The sequence below is a fragment of the Microcebus murinus genome, chromosome 9, assembly GCF_040939455.1.
Source record: "Microcebus murinus isolate Inina chromosome 9, M.murinus_Inina_mat1.0, whole genome shotgun sequence".
NCBI lineage: Eukaryota > Metazoa > Chordata > Mammalia > Primates > Cheirogaleidae > Microcebus > Microcebus murinus.
In genome coordinates, this window is record NC_134112.1 from 47,797,643 (window position 1) to 47,816,191 (window position 18,549).

Consider the following 18,549-nt stretch of genomic DNA (forward strand, 5'->3'; position numbering starts at 1 on the left):
GGCAATAGAGAAGAGGTCCAGGTCAGAGACTTACCCCAAAGATGTGCTGCCTGGCAAGGGAAGAAACCCAACTTTTAGGCATAAAGTCCACTATGGAAGGAAGATGTCCCTGTATAAATGTTTTCATTTTCATGGGGAAAATAAAAGACACTAGAATTTTTTCAGCAGTTACAACTTAAAAGTAAGGGATGTAGAACAGCAGAATTCTAAGTAAAGCCTCACTTGATCACCACATAAAATGAGAACTATAGGTACCATTTGCCTCAAATTCTAAACTTCAGTCAAGGGTGACAAGAAATAAGAAGCAAATAACAAATCCCATTTGTATTCATCTTTATACATAAAATAATGTGCTTAGTCCCATGTGGAGGCAAAGGCATGGAACCTGGTATAATCCCTAATTAAGCAGCCTCCAAGGTAGCTGAGCCAGTTCATAAAAATATTTGTCATCTAAACAGATACCTAACATGGCAGACAAGGACGGACAATCAAAGCACAGGGCAGCACTGGCTTCTCTACCAGAGACATTTTACTTGTTTTGCTAAAGGAAAAAAAATCTGTGTGTGTGTGCGTGTGTATGTATGTATGCTTATCTTATATTTTTTACGGAGATCAGCAGCTGTCTTGTAACCCTTTTTTTCTCAGAACATGCTGCCCTCTACAGGCCACATGAATATCCGCATATATAAAGATACACATAAATAAGGGTTCAGTTATATTGAAATTAATAGGATCATTAGTAAAAGGTAAGATAAAAAGTGGAGGGTTGGTGATATCTGTGTGTTTGAAAGGCTTTAGAATCAAAATGAGAAACAATCAACTTTTATATGTCTCTAATAAATCTTACTTCTTCTGTTGACATGCACATAAGAAATTATAAATAATACCATAGTCCTATCACAGCATTTTCCCTGGGAAACTTAAAAGTATGTCGACAGTCAATTTTCCTTTGTTTTAACTACAGAGGACAGGGTGTTGAATAAAGAGGAGGAAAAACGGCTGATGTGATTTGACAGCTTTTACTAACATCTCCAAAATGTATCAGTTTTGATCTAAAAATATATTAAAATTCGGCTCCAAATTGGGGAATAAAATCCAATACATTTAAACAAATATACATGATTTTTATCCCTAAGAGTTTAATCTTTTAAGTCCTGGCTGCAGTGAAGTGGTCAAAATCTGGCCTAAGAAATGAGAACTACCCTTCATCCTTACTTCAAATCAATTCTATTGCAATAGCTGTGCCATAAACACACACACATGCACACACACACAGCTGGTATGCTTATTGGTTTAGTCACTAAAGGATTTAGCTGGACAAACATCACAAAGACGATGGCTGATTTAATTGAATTTATGATCAAATGTTGTCCATTGTAGGAAGAGTGGGAAATCACTTATGGGGAGATTTGAATAATTTAAGGAAAGTTCTTTATTTGGCATTATGTTTTTATACCAAGTCTTGAGGGATTAAATGCAGCTGAGGACTGGCAGAGAATTCACATACAGATACACAAAGATATGCCATATAACAATGCAATGAGGGCCAGAATATTGATCCCTTTGTGTTAATATTTCTGTTCATTTATCTCTCATTTATAATCTAAGATTCACACACATACATAAACACTATGAGACTTCCACTGTAAACCACCACTAGATTTTTTTCTGAGATCTCCAAGATGTTGAAATGATTTTAAAATGTTCTTTCAGGTAAGAAAAAAAATAATTGATTTAGGAGTTGTGTATGTGTGTGTTCAAGGTAATTTTATGTATTTTTGTTGTTGTTAAAGACATAATGAAATCTATTGTTAAAGTCACTACAATGATGGCCCTAACAGCTTAACGGGGGGGAGGGGGGGTGTACCTTAGGGTATGGACAGGGCTCACTGTGAAAGAAAAAGGCAGGCAGGTCACCTTTGGAATCCCAGTTTTCCTCATTGGCGATGACAGACATAGCAAGGCCATGCTATCAGCATACTGCCCTCCCCATTTAAATGCTGTAAATAGCCAGAATAATTATACTCAGTCTTGTCACTGAAACCGCAGGTCAAGTGGACACCTACCACATCTGGCTGATGCTCACCCATCAGCAGTTCGTATACAGATGATATCACGGGGAAAAGGTCTAGCAAACGTTTGAATTTGATAACAGTGATTTGTCTAGGCGCTTCTTTCAATATAATTAGGAAAACTGTCTAATAGATGTGTTTCAAGACCCAGGATAAATCACAGTTTTACGTTAATTATATAAAACGCTATTTGTTAACATATCACTCTCAGGAAGAAACTGTTGGGTAAGGGCAAATCTTGTTTCTAAACAAGAAGTATTTAAAAAAAAAAAAAAAAAAGATTTGGTGACCAAGCAGTTCAGCACGTGCTCCTAAGAAGGTAGACAGAATATTCGGGCAGATGTGGGAGGATCCTGTGTAGGAGTATTCACGTTCGAGGAGAATTGTTTATTTGGAACTGAATGAAGGGCTCTGACTGGCCAGGGAGTGCTGAAAATCAGAAGGAAGGTAAACTAGTATTTGTCGAGGGACTGTGCTTGGTAAGGCGCCCGGTAATTTACACCCTTACCTTATTTAAAGATTAAACAATAATCCTGCCAAGAGGTTTTAAAGATTGAAAAACTGAGGCTCAGAAAGGTCAGTAAGCTTGCTGAATATTACACAGTTCAGAAGTGGATCTAGGGTTGAAGTTGGTCTCTATGATACCAAAGGTTCAGGTGGCTTCCAGTATTTTCTTGCCACTGTGCCAATAATTGGCTTGTGCAGCCTCCCTTTCTCTCTTCTGTTCTCTCCTGGTTGAGACCAATACTATTTATTGACTCTGTATTCTTAGAAGGTCAGCAGGACCGCTATTTACACAGCAGATGTTAGATGCATGTGCCAACATGAACACTCTAGTAACTGCATCCTCACAGTGAGTGGATGCTGAGCCCCAGTTTTATAGAAAGTGTCCCCAAATGATGAGGGGACCTCTTGTTTCAAGACAATCAACCAAGGTAGAAGGTGGAGAGGGTGACAGTGGATACCAAGGATGACAATGTTAAAATCATCTTTCTCCAGTGACTTATGTTCAACTTCATTTGAGGCTGAAAATTCACTGATTTTTTTTTTTTGTAAATATTTTCTAAATCACAAGAAAATGATATAAATAAATGTTGAGGAAAGGGATCACATATCAGGTGTTTCTTTTAAATAAGGACAGGTAAAAATGACTGCATTTTTGTTTATGCTTCATTTTCTAAAATGTGGCAGCTGTCAGTGTCCTAAAGCTTAAGAATTAATATGTGTACCCACAGGGGCCAGGTGTCGAAGACCTGGCTCTTGATTTGGGAGGCTTATTAGAAAATGGAGCCCCTCTCGAGAATAGCATCTCCTCCGTGGTGAACAGGAAAGCTGAGTCTTCCTGATATTTTCTGAGTAGAGTCAGGGGAGATCAAGGGAACGGGGAAAGACAGCAGAGAGGTGAATTCTTACAGGAGTTCAAAAGGGTAGAGAGCTGTGTGTCTAACCCCTCACAGTTCCCAACAGAAAAAAAAAGAGAGAGAGAACACAAGAAGGAGAAAGGAAGAGAGAGCTTGCAACAGGCAGCGCCCCTCAGGAGGGGACCGCTGGCTTCCGGAGGGGAGGAGGCGGGAAGGAGTGTCTGCTTGATGTGCTTTGATATTTCCACTCTTCCCTCTGCAGATTTATTACGCTTATTGGGTACTCCAGAGCCATTATCTTCTCAGAGTGTTTACAAATAAAAGATAGAGGTGAGAAGCAAAAATATAAAGCAGGATCTCTGGACACTTGAGTGCCAAATGCAATGACCCTTTAATGTAGAGTTTCAGGCATCAGACACCCCTATTTGTGTTACTCTAGAGAGCATTTAAAATAAATGAGTATTTCACATGTCGATCTACAACTGCCCAATGATATTTTGCCACTGACCACGTGTGGCTCTTTACATTTCAACTAACTACATTTAAATAAAATTTAAAGTTCAGTTCCTAAATCATCCTAGTCACATTTCAAGAGCCAGGGAGGCAGAGGGGTCTAAGGGCTCCTACTGCATTGGGCAGTGCAGGCATAGAAACGACAGGCCAGGCTTTTAGTTATCTCAGAGAGCACCAGCCTCCCTGAGCATAATCTCTTTTTTCTCTATGCTGGGGATTAAAAAAAAAATGATTTCTTCTTTATACATAATTTTGAGGAGACCGATTGTGAACCAGGCAATGAGGACTCATCCGAGTCAGAGGCCTGTGCCTGTTACCTGATGGGTCAGAGACCAGGTGAGAGCGGCTGTGTGTGACCTGGCTAGGGTAGCTTTCTCCCCTCTGCTGTGCTCCACCCCAGCACTCAGGACTGAACAGGAAACCCCAGTACCCACCCTCGGCAGGCAGAATGGCCGCCAAAGATGTGCACTTGCTAATCCCTGCAGTCTGGGACTGTGTTACTTTCCATGGTAAAACAGACTCTGTACCTTTAAACAGGGAGATTAACCTGGATGAGCCAGGTGGTTCCAACCTAATTACACGAACCTTTAGAAGCAGAAAACTTTCTCCCACTGGAGACAGAAGAAGAAGTCAGAGGGATGAGAAGCTGGTTTGAAGGAAAAGGTGGCCATGTGATGAGGCATGCAAGAGGCCTTAAGCTGCTGGTGGATGCTCCTGGTTGACAAACAGCAAGGAAATGGGGAGCTCAGCCCTACCCCCACAAAAAACTGAATTCTGCCAACAGCCTCAATGGGCCTGGGAGCAAGTTTCCCCCAGAGCCTTCAGATAAGAGCCCAGGCTAGTCTGGTCAATACCTTGATTTTGGCCTTGTGAGACCCAGAGAAAAGAAACCAGCCTTGCCCACCCAGACTGCTGCCCTACAGAACAGTGAGATAACACATTACAGTGTTTTATACCAATAAACCTGTGGCAATTTGCTATGGCAGTCACAAAATGCAAATACCCCACTTTATATTTGGGAGAAGCAGAAGAACCTCTACAGTTTACACATCTAGAATCTGTTTTGGGGACTAGTTCAAGAAAGCCTAATTCCACCTTCCTCCTTTTAGAGAAACCACAGCCCGACAGCCTCTGGAAGCTCTGTGCCACTTCACAAGCATGGCTGGGTTTTATTCCTTAATGAGCTGCGTGGCAGAAGGAAGGCATTAGCTGCACCAGAAGCATGTACTTTTGGATGACGAGTCCAACGCATAATCCGCAAGGATGAAAAACAATGGCTGGTGCCAACTCCTAAGCTGGCACATACTGCTAATTAGTAAGACAGAAGATGGATAGTTTCTACCAGAAAGGGAACAAAAAGCCCGTGCCCACCAGATAACAAACAGCACAGGGCCTGCCCTCGACCATCACCAGGCGTTACTAACAACAGTGAATTCTTCGCTACTAAATGAAAGACATGGGTAAGAAATCTGGCAATGACACAAAATGACAAAATGTGTGCAAAAGGCGATAAATCTCGCTGGTAGGGTGTGAGTGGGTAGCTGTCAGGCCTGTCATCACTGGAGCTTAGATTGTCACAAAGCCAACTGTTTCCCCACGGCGCATGACCCAGCAGTGGCGCAGGAGAGGCCTGGGTTGGTGGCGTGGGTGGCCAGACTGCTGCAAACATTATATTCCTCAAGTTAGAGGAAGTCAGGTTTCTACTCCACCCCAGGTCTTCTGCTGCATAGACTGGGAATGATGTCAGTTCCCAGAAGAGATCTCCCCACCCATTGCGGTGAGAATGAAATAAAATCAGATATCAAAATTCATAATATTCCTTTCACAAGATTCACTGGGGGACATTGCATTGATCATTTGACCTCATGAGTATGTTTTTTTTTATTTTCGGCTATAAAATGGAGATGATGATACCTGCCCTGTAAGAGTATGTGGGGGATGTGATAATATACATGAAATTGAATTCTATATTGCAACAGGCTGTCCAGATGTTAGTTGCCACCACCGCCATCACAACGACAACCATGGAGCAGTGAGTGCATGTTGGCCTTTGACTAGGTATATTTCATATGCCTTCACATTTGTGCTGTTGCCACTACTAGTGATCAGGGCTAGGCCTTTGGCAGATTTACCAACTTCCTCCCAGATAGCTGCTTCTTTGTCTTCCTGGCCCCTGCCTGCAACCTGTGTCTTTGGACAGACCTTTATTCTGTCTTCTCTGGGGCTTTTTAGGATTCCCACCAGGGCTTAGAAAGCATCTCCTGTTTTAGGTCCTCCTCTTGTTCCTTTCAAGAATCCAATCTGCAGTTCCCCAGAAGAGTTGCTCTCTATTAGGTGGCAAGGGGTTTATAGAGTCTGATGAACATCACAACCACATAATGCTTTCAGTAACTGAACTAATAATTCATTCTTATGAAAATGAATGTCCCCAGAAACTGTTGTGAACTGCAACTGTCAAAGCAAGCAGGTGAGCCTTTGGGGCCTCCAAACATTACTATATATATATATATATATATATGTATATATATACAGGTGTCCAAGGTCAGGATAAGAGACTTGCTTGGATCTGATTACTGTGTTGAAAACCGTACATTATCAAGGGTATAACATGTAGTGAAGAACTCCCACGTAGTCTTCTAAAGCTGAACTCAAAGGCACAGAGCTGGGCAGTCGACCCCTGTAGCTCACCTTTTGAGTTAAGAGACTAGAATTTCAAAATGTCTGCTTAACTGTCTGCTTTAGAGCTAGTTACCCCAACAAACAAACCCATCCCCCAAAAAGTGAATAGATAGAATAATTTCTTTGAAAATATTATGAGAAGAAGTCTTCAGGCACTAAATAAATTAAAACTGTTACTTTGAAGTAAATAGAATTATAACGACAATGATCAACAATGAAAAACAAAACGTGAAAGCCAAAAAAGATGATTTAAAGATCTGACTCAACTCAACTGCTCCTCCTAGTGCAGTAACGGTGTTCTTACCTTCCTCTCATTTCTAAGCTGGCAAAGAAATCTAAAGCTCTAACTATGCAATACATTATTGTGTTTGAAAATTTTAGATCAACTTAGAACACAAGAGACAGTGGAAACAGGGTCTTTCCTTAAGAAGGCACTGACTTAATCTTAATGGGACACATCAGATATAATGACAAGAAAAATACAACAGAGCATCACTACAAATACACAGTGAAAGTTATGTTATTCCTCTAAATATTACCTTAAATACATTATGTTTTATGCATATGTGACACAACTATCTAACAATAGATGGTTGTAGAAATTTTGGAAGTTAAATATTGAATCAGATAAAATATTCAAGGAAAGTTCAAGTACACAAAGTTAGGAAACATTTCTAAATCTTCGAAATTAGGGATTGTGACTCTGTGGGTACAATTCAAATAGAGCAGGTAAATGTTTTCTTCTCTATTTTTGCATTCCCAGAAAGGTAGCTTCATTACAATGTCTCTGTATTTGCTGTACATTTAAAAATATAAATTTTTATAAGTTCTTAGGAGAAATCCAGCTGTACTGAACTAACAGAAGGATTATAAGCAGAACTAGACAGAGTATGTGTGGGAACAAGCAGGAAGAGGTTAACCTGTGCCTATCCAAGTCTCTGGACATGCTTCCCTTTACCATCACTAGCTATGTTTTCAGATCTGTCTTCTGTGTCTTAGTGGTTTATCCTTAATTCTCTGATACTTTCAAACCTCCCAAATTGTTCAGCTGTTAAAAAATTCCAAAACAAGCAAATGTGTTCCTGGAATCTTACCCTTAACTGTGCTGGAGAGCATATACTAAAGCTTCTTTTCCAGCCAAAATAATAAAAGATCTTTTAAGTGGCTGAAATTCTTGGTTGCTTGCACATACATGCCAATGTCAGACAACTATAAATAGAGAGATTTGGAAGAGAACTAGAGAGAGTCTTTATAAATCCAGTGAAATAAAATGAGATGTTTTGAAGACAATCAGAAAACAATACATGTTTTTATAAAATTAAGATTTGTCTCTCTTTAATCCAAAGATAGGAAGAGCTCACATGGATCATGTACTTCCAGTATGAGGGAATAAAAGGACTTTCTTTTCTTTATTAATATATATTTATTATTTTCAAGCCTGTAATTAAAATTTCTTCTTCATATTATCTTTTTGAGTTTGGCTAACTGCTGGATCTTTTGATATCTTGCCCCTGACACTGCTTTGTTTCCCCAGAATACTAAAAAATCTTTCAAAGGATAAAATTATGCCCATGGTACTGATATAAATGAAGTCAGCAGGGAATTGCATGGGTGTTACCTAGGGCAGTCTTGGCCCCCAAATAAACTGTGTCACTTGTTGTAGCCATTCAAAGAGATTTAAGGATTCATTTCTCAAGAAATTCCTACTCTCGTAGGCAGGTTAACACATCCACTAGGTTCAATATCTGGGTTAATACATATTTTTAAAAGGATTGTTACTAAATTTTGAACAGTGACTTACTTTTTTGTATTAACCCACCCATCTTACATTAACTCATCTAAATTGAATTTAACTTTGTTCTTGCAAATTAGTTCACTTTACTTTAAACCTATTACCCCTGTATAAGAGAAATGACCAATTGTTTTAGTTTAGTAATTGTGCCATAGACAAGCAAATTAGTTACAGCAATGGAAAAAACCAGCCTTTGTTTAATAGTCTTTCAATGCAGTTCTTTTGAATCTAAACCTCACTCCTGAAGCCAGAGATGTTGGAATGTTGATGATGGTTGCAAGGTCATTTAGAGGAAGAATGAATAACATAATTAATGTCTCTGATTCTTGGTTCTCTCTAAATTACATTGGGTTTGAATTGGCTAGAGACTATACCTTGGCTCAAAGATTCAGCACTTAACACTGGAAAACCAGAGAGTAATATTTTAATAATATTTTTAGTAATGATTTTTTTACTTAGTGTTTCTGAAATAAACCCTTAGGGCAACAAAAAATAAGACTTACAGGGACTTAAAAATAGCATGGTTCTAAACAAGCCATGTTTATAATTTTAAAACCTTATCTCAAGCTCAGCTTTTAATATTTTCCTTAAAATATGGTAAAAAAAAGTAATCTAAGGGTGGGACTCAAGTTTATTAAATGACTTTGAATTAATTCTAAAAGTAAATTCTATAATTTTAATTATCATTTCCCACAAATGCTGGTATGCTGTGTATGATTCGTCAGATTTTCCTGTTACTTCAAATATAGGCTTAGAGATTCCATTGCTTTATCAAGAATTGTTTCATAAAGTGAGTATCTGGCTGGACAGAACTTTTTGAGAGAGGAATGAATTTGATCACTGTATATATTACCTGGTCTATAACAGCATTTACTTAAACTATGTTAGACCACTGATCAGGTAGTAGCTAAAAGGTGAGGGGCAGACACAGGATGGCCCAGCAGAGGGCGTGCCTCCCAGGAGAGGCGCTAGAGATTAAGAATCCACTCTTCAAATGACAAATGCAAAGCCCTATGTTAGACAAAAATGACTACGCCAATGTGTTCTTCTAAGTACAAATTTAATAAAAATAAACTGTCAAATCTTTCAAATAAACTACTGCAGAACTTAATGTATTCATTCCATGAGTTCCTCACAATCAGCTTTTGTCCACTGTATCTACTGACAACAATGATTGAAAACATTTTTTTCTTATTTTTTATTTTCATAACCGATGGTGTCCAAAGTTAAACATGTCATAACTGTAAAAAGTGAGACTCTAACGCTAAATTCCCAATAGACAAAATTCTGTTATGATACATTACAGTTTATTTAATCAAAGCTGTGCCAGTCACCTTTCCCCCAGCTTAATGCTTTAAATGTGATGCCAATCACAAAATGGTAGAGACTCAATTCCTCTGCTTTCCCACTTCCAATGATTTCCTAATAGGTTGGCTTGCAATAAAAGACTCCCAAGTAATTTACAAAACCAAGATCTTCAGATTTTGTGAAATTTTGAAACCAATAAATAAGACCATTTCAACAAGCTCAGATAGAGAACAGAAATGAAATAATAAATTGAGTATATACACTTCAGCAATAAATGTACTTAGCTTCCCAAAATGGCTGAGGGGAAAGATATATAAGCAAAAAATGTGAAAGATCAATTTTATCTAGCTCAAAAATCATCACCAGTATCATTTAGATTAGAAAGTTAGTCCCTATATTGTATTTTATAAATACTGTTTTGCTGACACCAAAATATTTCTTGGAATTTAGTTAAAAGAAGATTGACCACAGGAATGTTAGGATTTACAATTCTGAAGCAATGACACATTGTTCTAGGAACCCAAACTCACACAGTGTTGGCTCAGGCTGAACATGGTAGCTGATATCCAGTTGGAGTTTAATAACACTTTAATGGTCAAATGGATGAATAGACAGCAAGATAAATGAATGGAAAAAAAATGCCATGACAAGCTTATCAGGAGAGTTGTAAATATTAAAAAGAGAGAGAAAGAGAATGAGCACAATCTGTATAAAGACTTACTTATTCCATGCTTGTCTAAGGTTTTTAGAGCTGTACAGGGTAAAGCGTTCTGAAATAAAAAAGAAAAACGATAAGCAATCTTTTTATCAAATATATATACTGCAAGCATGTTGAAGAAATTAACTTTTACAAAAGACGGTGTTCTATTTAGTCATAGTTAAACTAGCCATAGTAAGGGTCTTCCCCTTGAGACTGGATAGTTATAAAGAGTACAACAGGAAGAGCATAACATTTTAAACAATGAAGCATTGTCTTCTTTTGTCTAGGATGATTTATATCATAATCTGGTTTCCTAGCAATTATTTCTTAGAATAACTAAATTTTAATTGAGTTGAAAAAAGAAATGCAAACTCCAAACCTCCAAACTATAAGTAGATTGACAGAAGAATATTGACACATCTTGTCAAGTGAGATGCTGTTTTTTCTATGAAGATTTCTCTGACCTAATACAGTAATGTTGGGTCTACTTTTTTACACTGTATGGTATTTATACATGCTCAAAGCCAAACTACCAATGCCCTATAATGTATATTTATATTTATCATTAAAGAATCTTTATCATATTTTTTAAAATTAAAAATGAACATGTTTATTTTAGCAAGTTAAACAATAAAGTGATATAGAATAGATATTAATAATCTCCTCTCCTGCTCTCCATTTTTCACTCCTGATAACATAGCCATTGTTAATGGCTTGGTATGTACCTTTCCACATATTTCTTTATGTTTATAAAATACACCCATCCATATACATAAGCACATATACTATTTTAATTTGTTAAATGGATTGTACAATAAACATTACTCTGAACTTTTTTTGGCATTTAATAACATGTGTGGATAGTCCTTCCAATCAATAAAACATATGTACAACTGTATCAAAATGGTATAACATTCCATAGAATAGAAGTACCATAATTTACTTGACATTCTCCCACTGATGAACCTTTGGGTAGTTTCCAGTTCCTTTTCTCTTACAACCAATGCTTCAATAAATATCCTTGCACATTTGTCTCTATATACAAATGATTTCATTTTTGTTGTGTAGATTCCCCAATATAGAACTGCTTGGCAAAACATATTTTAATAGATGAAAAGATTACTTTTCACTTTCCCACCAGCGATGAAAAAGAGTGTCTTTTTTTCCATATGCCTTCCAGCATTGGTTGTTAGTAGTGTTTTACATTTTTGCCAAACCTGTGCTTGATAAAACATTCTTGAGCTGCTTTTTATATGCTTCCTGGCTATTTGCATTTCCTCTTCAGTTTCAAAATTCACTTTCCATAGCTGGTACCAATTTTAAATGTAATACTGTTATCAGTTTATAGGAAGCTTTTTTGTATATGATCAAGTGGTCTCATATAAATATAAAAGTGAAGTTTCACTTTTATATATGAAGTATTTTTCCATACAAAAATTTAAATTTTTATTTAGTAAAATAAATTATTCTCTTTCTTGTCTTGCTTAAAGTAAAAGACTCTGAGTTTATACGAACAATAATTTTAATTTTTCTCCTTTTTTTAATCTCTTGGTTTTCATGTCTGGAATTGATTTATTTAACATGGTATGACATATAGTTCTCATTTTGTTTTTTTAAGAAGGTCAGATAATTATGCCAGGGCTATGTAATAAATCAATTATTCTTTCTCCAATAATTTGAAATGACACTTTTATCCTATATTAAGTTCCCAAACATACCAAAGTCTGGACTCTTTTCTTTTATACTCACCTATTCATGCCAGTATCATACTATTTTAATTAGAGTGCTTCTTATCTTTCAGAACATGTATTTTCTAGCTAGTATTCTTTTTTTTTTTAATTATTGGGGTAAGTTGTGAACATTTCTTTGTCCATTAATTCCACACAGTTATTGTGTACCCCATATGTGCTAGGGATTGTTCTCATGCTGAGAATACACACATGAACAAAACAGAAAAAGTTCCTTTCCTCATGGAGCTTATATTCTAGAACAGTGAGACAGACAAGAAAAACATAAACACTACCACCACCACCACCAACAACAACAACAACATAATAAACAAGCTGATTTTAGAAAGTGGTAAGTGTCCTAGCTTTAAAACAAGGAGATTTGATGTAGAGTGACTAATGTGAGAGGACACTTTAGGTGGGGTGATGAGGGCAGGCCAGCTTAAAACAAAATAGTCAACCAACGAGATAAAGTTAGTTGAAATTCCATTAAAGTATATATTTATTCGAAAAGGATGATATAAAATCTTTGTACATAAGAATCTGGTATGTCTTTTCATTTAGACATTTAAACAATATTGATGTATAAGTACTTCAGTAACATTAATTTTTTTTTTTTTTTTAATGGCTGGGGGCAGTGGCTGACACCTATAATCCCAGCATTTTGGGAGGGTGAGGTGGGAGGATTGCTTGAGGCCAGACCCTTGAGACCAGCCTGGGCAACACAGTGAGACCCAGTTGGGTGTGGTGGTGTACATCTGTAGTCCTACCTACCTACTCAGAAGGCTGAGGCAGGAGGATCGTTTGAGCCCAGGAGTTCAAGGTTACAGTGAGCTTTGATGACACCACTGCACTCTAGCCTGGGCAACAGAATGAGACCCCATCTCTAAAAAAATTTTTTTATATTGATTTCATTTCTTTTTAATTATTTAATACGTATGAGGCCTAATTTTGCTTAATATTGGTTGATGTCCTTTGTCAGTATTGCCTGCTTTTAACTGCAATTTTTTAAAGGAGAGAATGAAAATGACTTATATTATTTTTGTTATGGTATATTTCACATATAAGACTACTACTGGATAAGAAGAACAAAGGAAAGTAAAACACACCCAGCTTCTTATTTCTAAACCAGACCTTACTTAAAAGAAATGACTAAAAACACTGTACAATGATTCAATCATTCACTCCACTACTACTTACTGAACAACTACTGAAGACATAGGAGTGAATCAAACCAAAAAAAATCTTCCAGTGAGGAGTGTGCGGAGCTGGAGTTTGTTTGAGGCCAGACGGCTAGGGTAGACCAAGAACCTAGGAGAGAGCCTTTGTAGCCTTTGAGATATGATCTAGTATGATTTGGCCTTAAAAAAAAAAAAAAAAAAAAAAAAAAGATCACTCTAGCTTTTGTTCAGAGAACACACTACAGGAGGCAAGGCTGGAAGCAGGGAGACCCAGGGAAGGTTATTACAACTGCCCCGGAGACAGCCTATAGGACTTGGGCTACGGGAATAGAGTGAATGTAGTGAAAAAAGGGTCAGAGTCTAAAAAAGTGTTCAAGGTAGAGCCAGTGAGATCTACTGATGAATTAGATGAGGAATGACAGAAGGGAGGAGTCAAGGATGGCTAATAGAGCATGCACAGATGTCCACGTTCCAGGTTTAAAAGATACTGAACTACATAAAACTGTGATGACTTAGAAGGTATTTTAAGTGGAGGTGGAGTTCTCCTGGAGTTTCAGAGTTATTTGAGGAGGGGTAATTGACAAAATATTTAATAACCTGCAAAAAACAGGCATTGACCAATCAGAACAGAAACTAGCCATTGTGCCATAATGGCGTGCACTAGCTGAAGATCAGCTCCAATTACAAATACTCACTGTTCTAAAGCTATAGACAAAATCACCCACCAACAATTATGTATTTATTTGTTTCAAAAGAATATCTTAATTTCTGAATTTATTTTCTACTAGACTGTATCATATAAGATGCAACATAATTCATCTAGTTAGTGTAAGACAGAAATTTAAAGGCATATATTTTAGGTGTGAGGATTAACTGACAAGGAAAAGAGAAAAGGGAAGAAAAGTTCTTTGTATATAATTTAAAAAGAAATATTATCTAAAGTCTGGCATTAAGAAAGCAAGACATATTTCAAAAAATAATTAAATCAAATGTCCTTATAAAGCAGATTTGACTTCCTCAACTTTATATTCCTCACAAAGCAATTTTAATAATTTGCTATAATTTCAGGATGAACAGAATTCCATTACAGATAAAATTAATACAATTTTGCATTTACAAATAAATTATTATTCTTAGCAATTAATGATTGTGCATAAATATTAGTTCTAAGAAATTAAGTCCTTTTAGAGCTTGATAGGATATGCTAATAGCTAATAGAATTTTTTCCAGAAATATAGTATGTCAATTTTAGCTATGCAGAAAAGAGACAAAATAGATAGAGAAACATGCTACATGAGAGTAAAAAAAATAAATAAATAAGGAAGAATGAAGCCTCATTCTCAGGTTTACCTTCCATCACCATTCATATAAAATCTTAATTCTTTTAGCAAATATTTATTACCTGGGCACTTGCCTCTGTGCCAGATGTGGCACTAGGTTAGGGTCACACAAAAATGAATAAGTCCTGGTTATAGTTCAGTGGCACGGAAATGTAAATTACAGATACAGGGTGAAAAATGCTGCAATGTAGATATGAACACAGTCCTGGAGACAAGAGCCAGAGCCAAGACTACATCTGTCTCTTTTCCAAATAAAGACGGCTTAAACAAACATCTGAAGCTAGCTCCAGGAACACAAAGGGCCTGATCACTTGTATCCAACATCTTTGAGACCTTAATTGCTCAAGTATATGATTTCAAATGGAACCATTTCTAACATTTTCTGCAATACATTTACAATTAGAGTAAAAGATTATATCTTTAAAACCGCTCCCACTGTAAATAAAAGTAATGTTCCATTAGAATGAAAGCAACATAATTACCTATGTAAGTTTTGAAGGCAAAAATATGCTGAAATTAGTGCTCCAAATCAGTAACAAATGCATTTAGTAAAACAGTCAACTGCCTATGAATAATTTTATCAGATTATTCGAGTATTTGCATATGAATGCTTTACACTATTCTTCAGTTAAGTTTACTCTCACTTACTACTTTAATGTCAACTTTCTCTTTCCAATTATGTTTAAACTAGAAGTTTAGAATGTCATTATTTAAAGCATTGGCTAACTCATAGCATAACTGAGAAGTGCAATTAATTTGAACCTGCAGGCTGATTTTCACCTTCTCCTCTTATTGCAGGGACACTGCAGAGGATGATCCCAACACAGCAGGAGACCTGGGAGGAGAGTTTGCAGAGCAGAAATCACTTGCTAAGCGACAAGAGTGGAGAACAGAAGGTTGGAAAGGTTTTCTGCCTCTGCACTGCAATTCCTTGACATTCCACAGGAAAACAACTGGAGAACAATTGTAAAGTCTCACAGCTTAAAAGAGCTAGACCTGAAATAGCTTGAGGCACTAAGAAAGCAAACTTTAACCCACATGAAGATAAAACTTAAATTGGATTGTACTGGTTTGCATGCAAGTATTCAAGTATTCCCTGTATACTTCAGGAGTTTAATTTTAATTTTTATCCTCCTCATTCTCTTCTCAGCAATGTTTTTGTATATTATAAGATACTGCTGTGTTCTTAACTTCAATAACAGGAAGACATATGAATAAAAAGTTCAACCAACCAACCAATAAAAAACCTCCAGTGTGTTCAAAGGACTTGAAAGGCTGAACCAAGATTTGTAGCTAACACTTTTCATTGTTTTGGAGGCTTAGTGAGAGTAAACAGACAAGGAGGAGGGGGCACCAGAGAGGAGATCATAAAGAGGCTCAAACTTTAGTGTATCTTTTGCAAATGGACTTGATATTACATAATATAAATAATAGGATGGAATAACCACTAGTTTGTAAATCAATATAAAAATTAGTATGTCCAAAATGCCATAGGAAATGCTAGATGTTCTTTGTAATTAACACATCTGAATCATATTGTTCAACTATTCACAATTTAAATATATGATTATTTGGCATTTTAACAAATGAGTTTACTTGCACTGAGCTGGTAAAAAAGTAGGAACAATTTCAGCAATGAGTTGTGGCCATGCTAAAGGTCACCTTAGCATCTGACAGAAGTGTTGAGCCCATCCAGTGCCTTTTTTGGGATTGCTTAGATTGAGGATAAAGACTCCAGTCCTTTATATAAGGGTGAACAATTAACATAGTCATGAATCACTCTTGTTACATTTAAAATAATCACCCTAATTATTTATTTATGTAACATAAAATTCTCAAATCCTTTTGGACAGAAGGCACAGCATTCATTCATTCTCATTCATTTTATAAATATTTATTGTATGTCTACCATTTGCCAGGCACTGTGAATATAGCAGTGCAGAAAACATACTAGGTCATAACTAGCCTACAGTAAATCATGCAGACCAATACTAAAGGGCTCTCATTAGAAGAAAACTATATTCACAAATATCCATAAGAATTTTTACCCAAACTTTAATTTCTTATATTTATTAGGAACACCAAGCAAGCAGTGGACACTTCAGTTAATACTCTGATTAAGATATTTAAAAAGCTGGATCTACAATCCTTGGAACAGAAGCAGAATTCAGGTACAGCAGAAGAGGGTTGACCTTGAACAGAAAGGGCCAGACTTGTTCCAAAATCTGGGAGTTTTAGATATCTTAACTCCAAAAGAGTATGGTGATCCCAACAGGCATTTTAGACATAATATGTATTTGCCCAACTGCAATTTGCAGCTTTAAAACACTTGATATTCCCAAAATTTTTAGTGGCTCAGATCTGACGGAGTCCCAGCATTATCAGGGCAAGCTTTTGACATCACACATCAATGCTGAACAGAGTTGCACTGCACTGTCGCTGTCACGCAGAAGAGCTACCTTAAAATGCTGAGCAGCATCTTCAGTTCTTTCAACGGGAGACTGCAGCATGCCACTCTGCCCCGGCTACTGCAAATCCTCTTTCAAATACCAACAGTGTGCTTTTTAAAATGAGTAATCTCTGAAACTTCTATAAACAATGGCTCTACTATTTTCTTTAGACATTCTTACTTGTGATGGCATTTGTTTTTCTAACATATATACAAGCATGGATTTGTGAGCGCATGTTCCCCAATGAGGTCTTCAAACTATCCACCACCTTTCTCAAGCTAGAATTCATAGACTACTTCTCTTTCCGTAAGACATTTTTCTCTAGAGAACTAAAGTTTAATCAGTTGGGTACTTATTAAAATTAGGTACTCTCCACAAACAAGAGCAAATTTACAGCCCCCAGAAAAGAGAGCAGAAAAAACATGCTGTGTCTTACTCTATGTGCACCCCCACCCCTCTCTGAATGCCTTCACCCAAACTCTCCGAAGGGCAGAAGAGAGGAGCAGGAGTGGGGGCCAGCACCTTCAAGAGGATCTGTGAGCTGGACAGGACCCGAGTAATCGGGTGCTTGAACCACTTCATTTCGTAATAGTAAACTGAGGCTAGAGAGGTTAAGTTACCTGAGGCCATGATACAGGCTATGGTGGCAGAGGCTGAACGAGACCTCTACTCCCAGACTATAATCACCAAAGAGCTGGGATACCCAAGCCTCCTATTTGATATATAACAAACATTTCTCGTGTTCTATGTGGTTTGTAAATATAAACTCACCTTAATCCTGTAACAATGCTATGGAGTAGGGGGTATGGTTAGCTCCATTTTTTTACATGGAGAAACTGAAGTACAGAGACATTGGGCAATTGTCCATGTCACACAGCTCAAAAGTGGCAGAGCTGAGATTTGAAACACGATAGTCTGGATCTGGAGCCTACACTCTTAGTCACTGTACCATGGCACCTCTCTGTGTCTCAGATGAGAGAGACTTGAAGTTTTACCCATCACCCACAAAGCCAATAGCAGCACAAACAGATCAAAGATCTTTTGATGAGCAATAAAAAACATGCACACAAACAAGATTCTCCCTACTCCCCACTCCCAACTTCCTTTCCACCTGCTGCCAGGGTGTCTTACTCTTTTAAGTCTAGGAGAACAAATTTGTCTTGTATTTACAGAAAATTCCAGACACATGTCTTCCAAGCTCTAGCGACCTTGACCATAGTACTTAACCTTTCTGTGCCTCAGTTTTCCCATATCACAGTTAGGGATGATAGCAGTAATTACTTCATAGAGTTACTGTGACTGTACAATAAGAAGATGTATCTCATGAGCTGATAAGAGTGCCTGACTTATAATAAACAATACTTGTTAGCTATTGCTACTACTACCACAACTATTATTAACAATAATATGCTTCAAAAACTATCTT

The 18,549-nt window shown here is 37.1% G+C and overlaps 1 protein-coding gene across 5 annotated transcripts in view; it reads right to left on the minus strand.

Annotated features, from left to right (window-relative positions):
• Positions 1 to 18,549, minus strand: part of CDK14 (cyclin dependent kinase 14) — a 542,302-nt gene that overhangs the window by 113,126 nt on the left and 410,627 nt on the right. For all 5 annotated transcript variants that reach the window (XM_012779596.2, XM_012779601.2, XM_012779597.2 and 2 more), the window contains one exon: positions 10,447 to 10,495. In XM_012779596.2, coding sequence (XP_012635050.1) covers positions 10,447 to 10,495 — 49 coding nt within the window. The remainder of the gene's footprint in view (positions 1 to 10,446; positions 10,496 to 18,549) is intronic.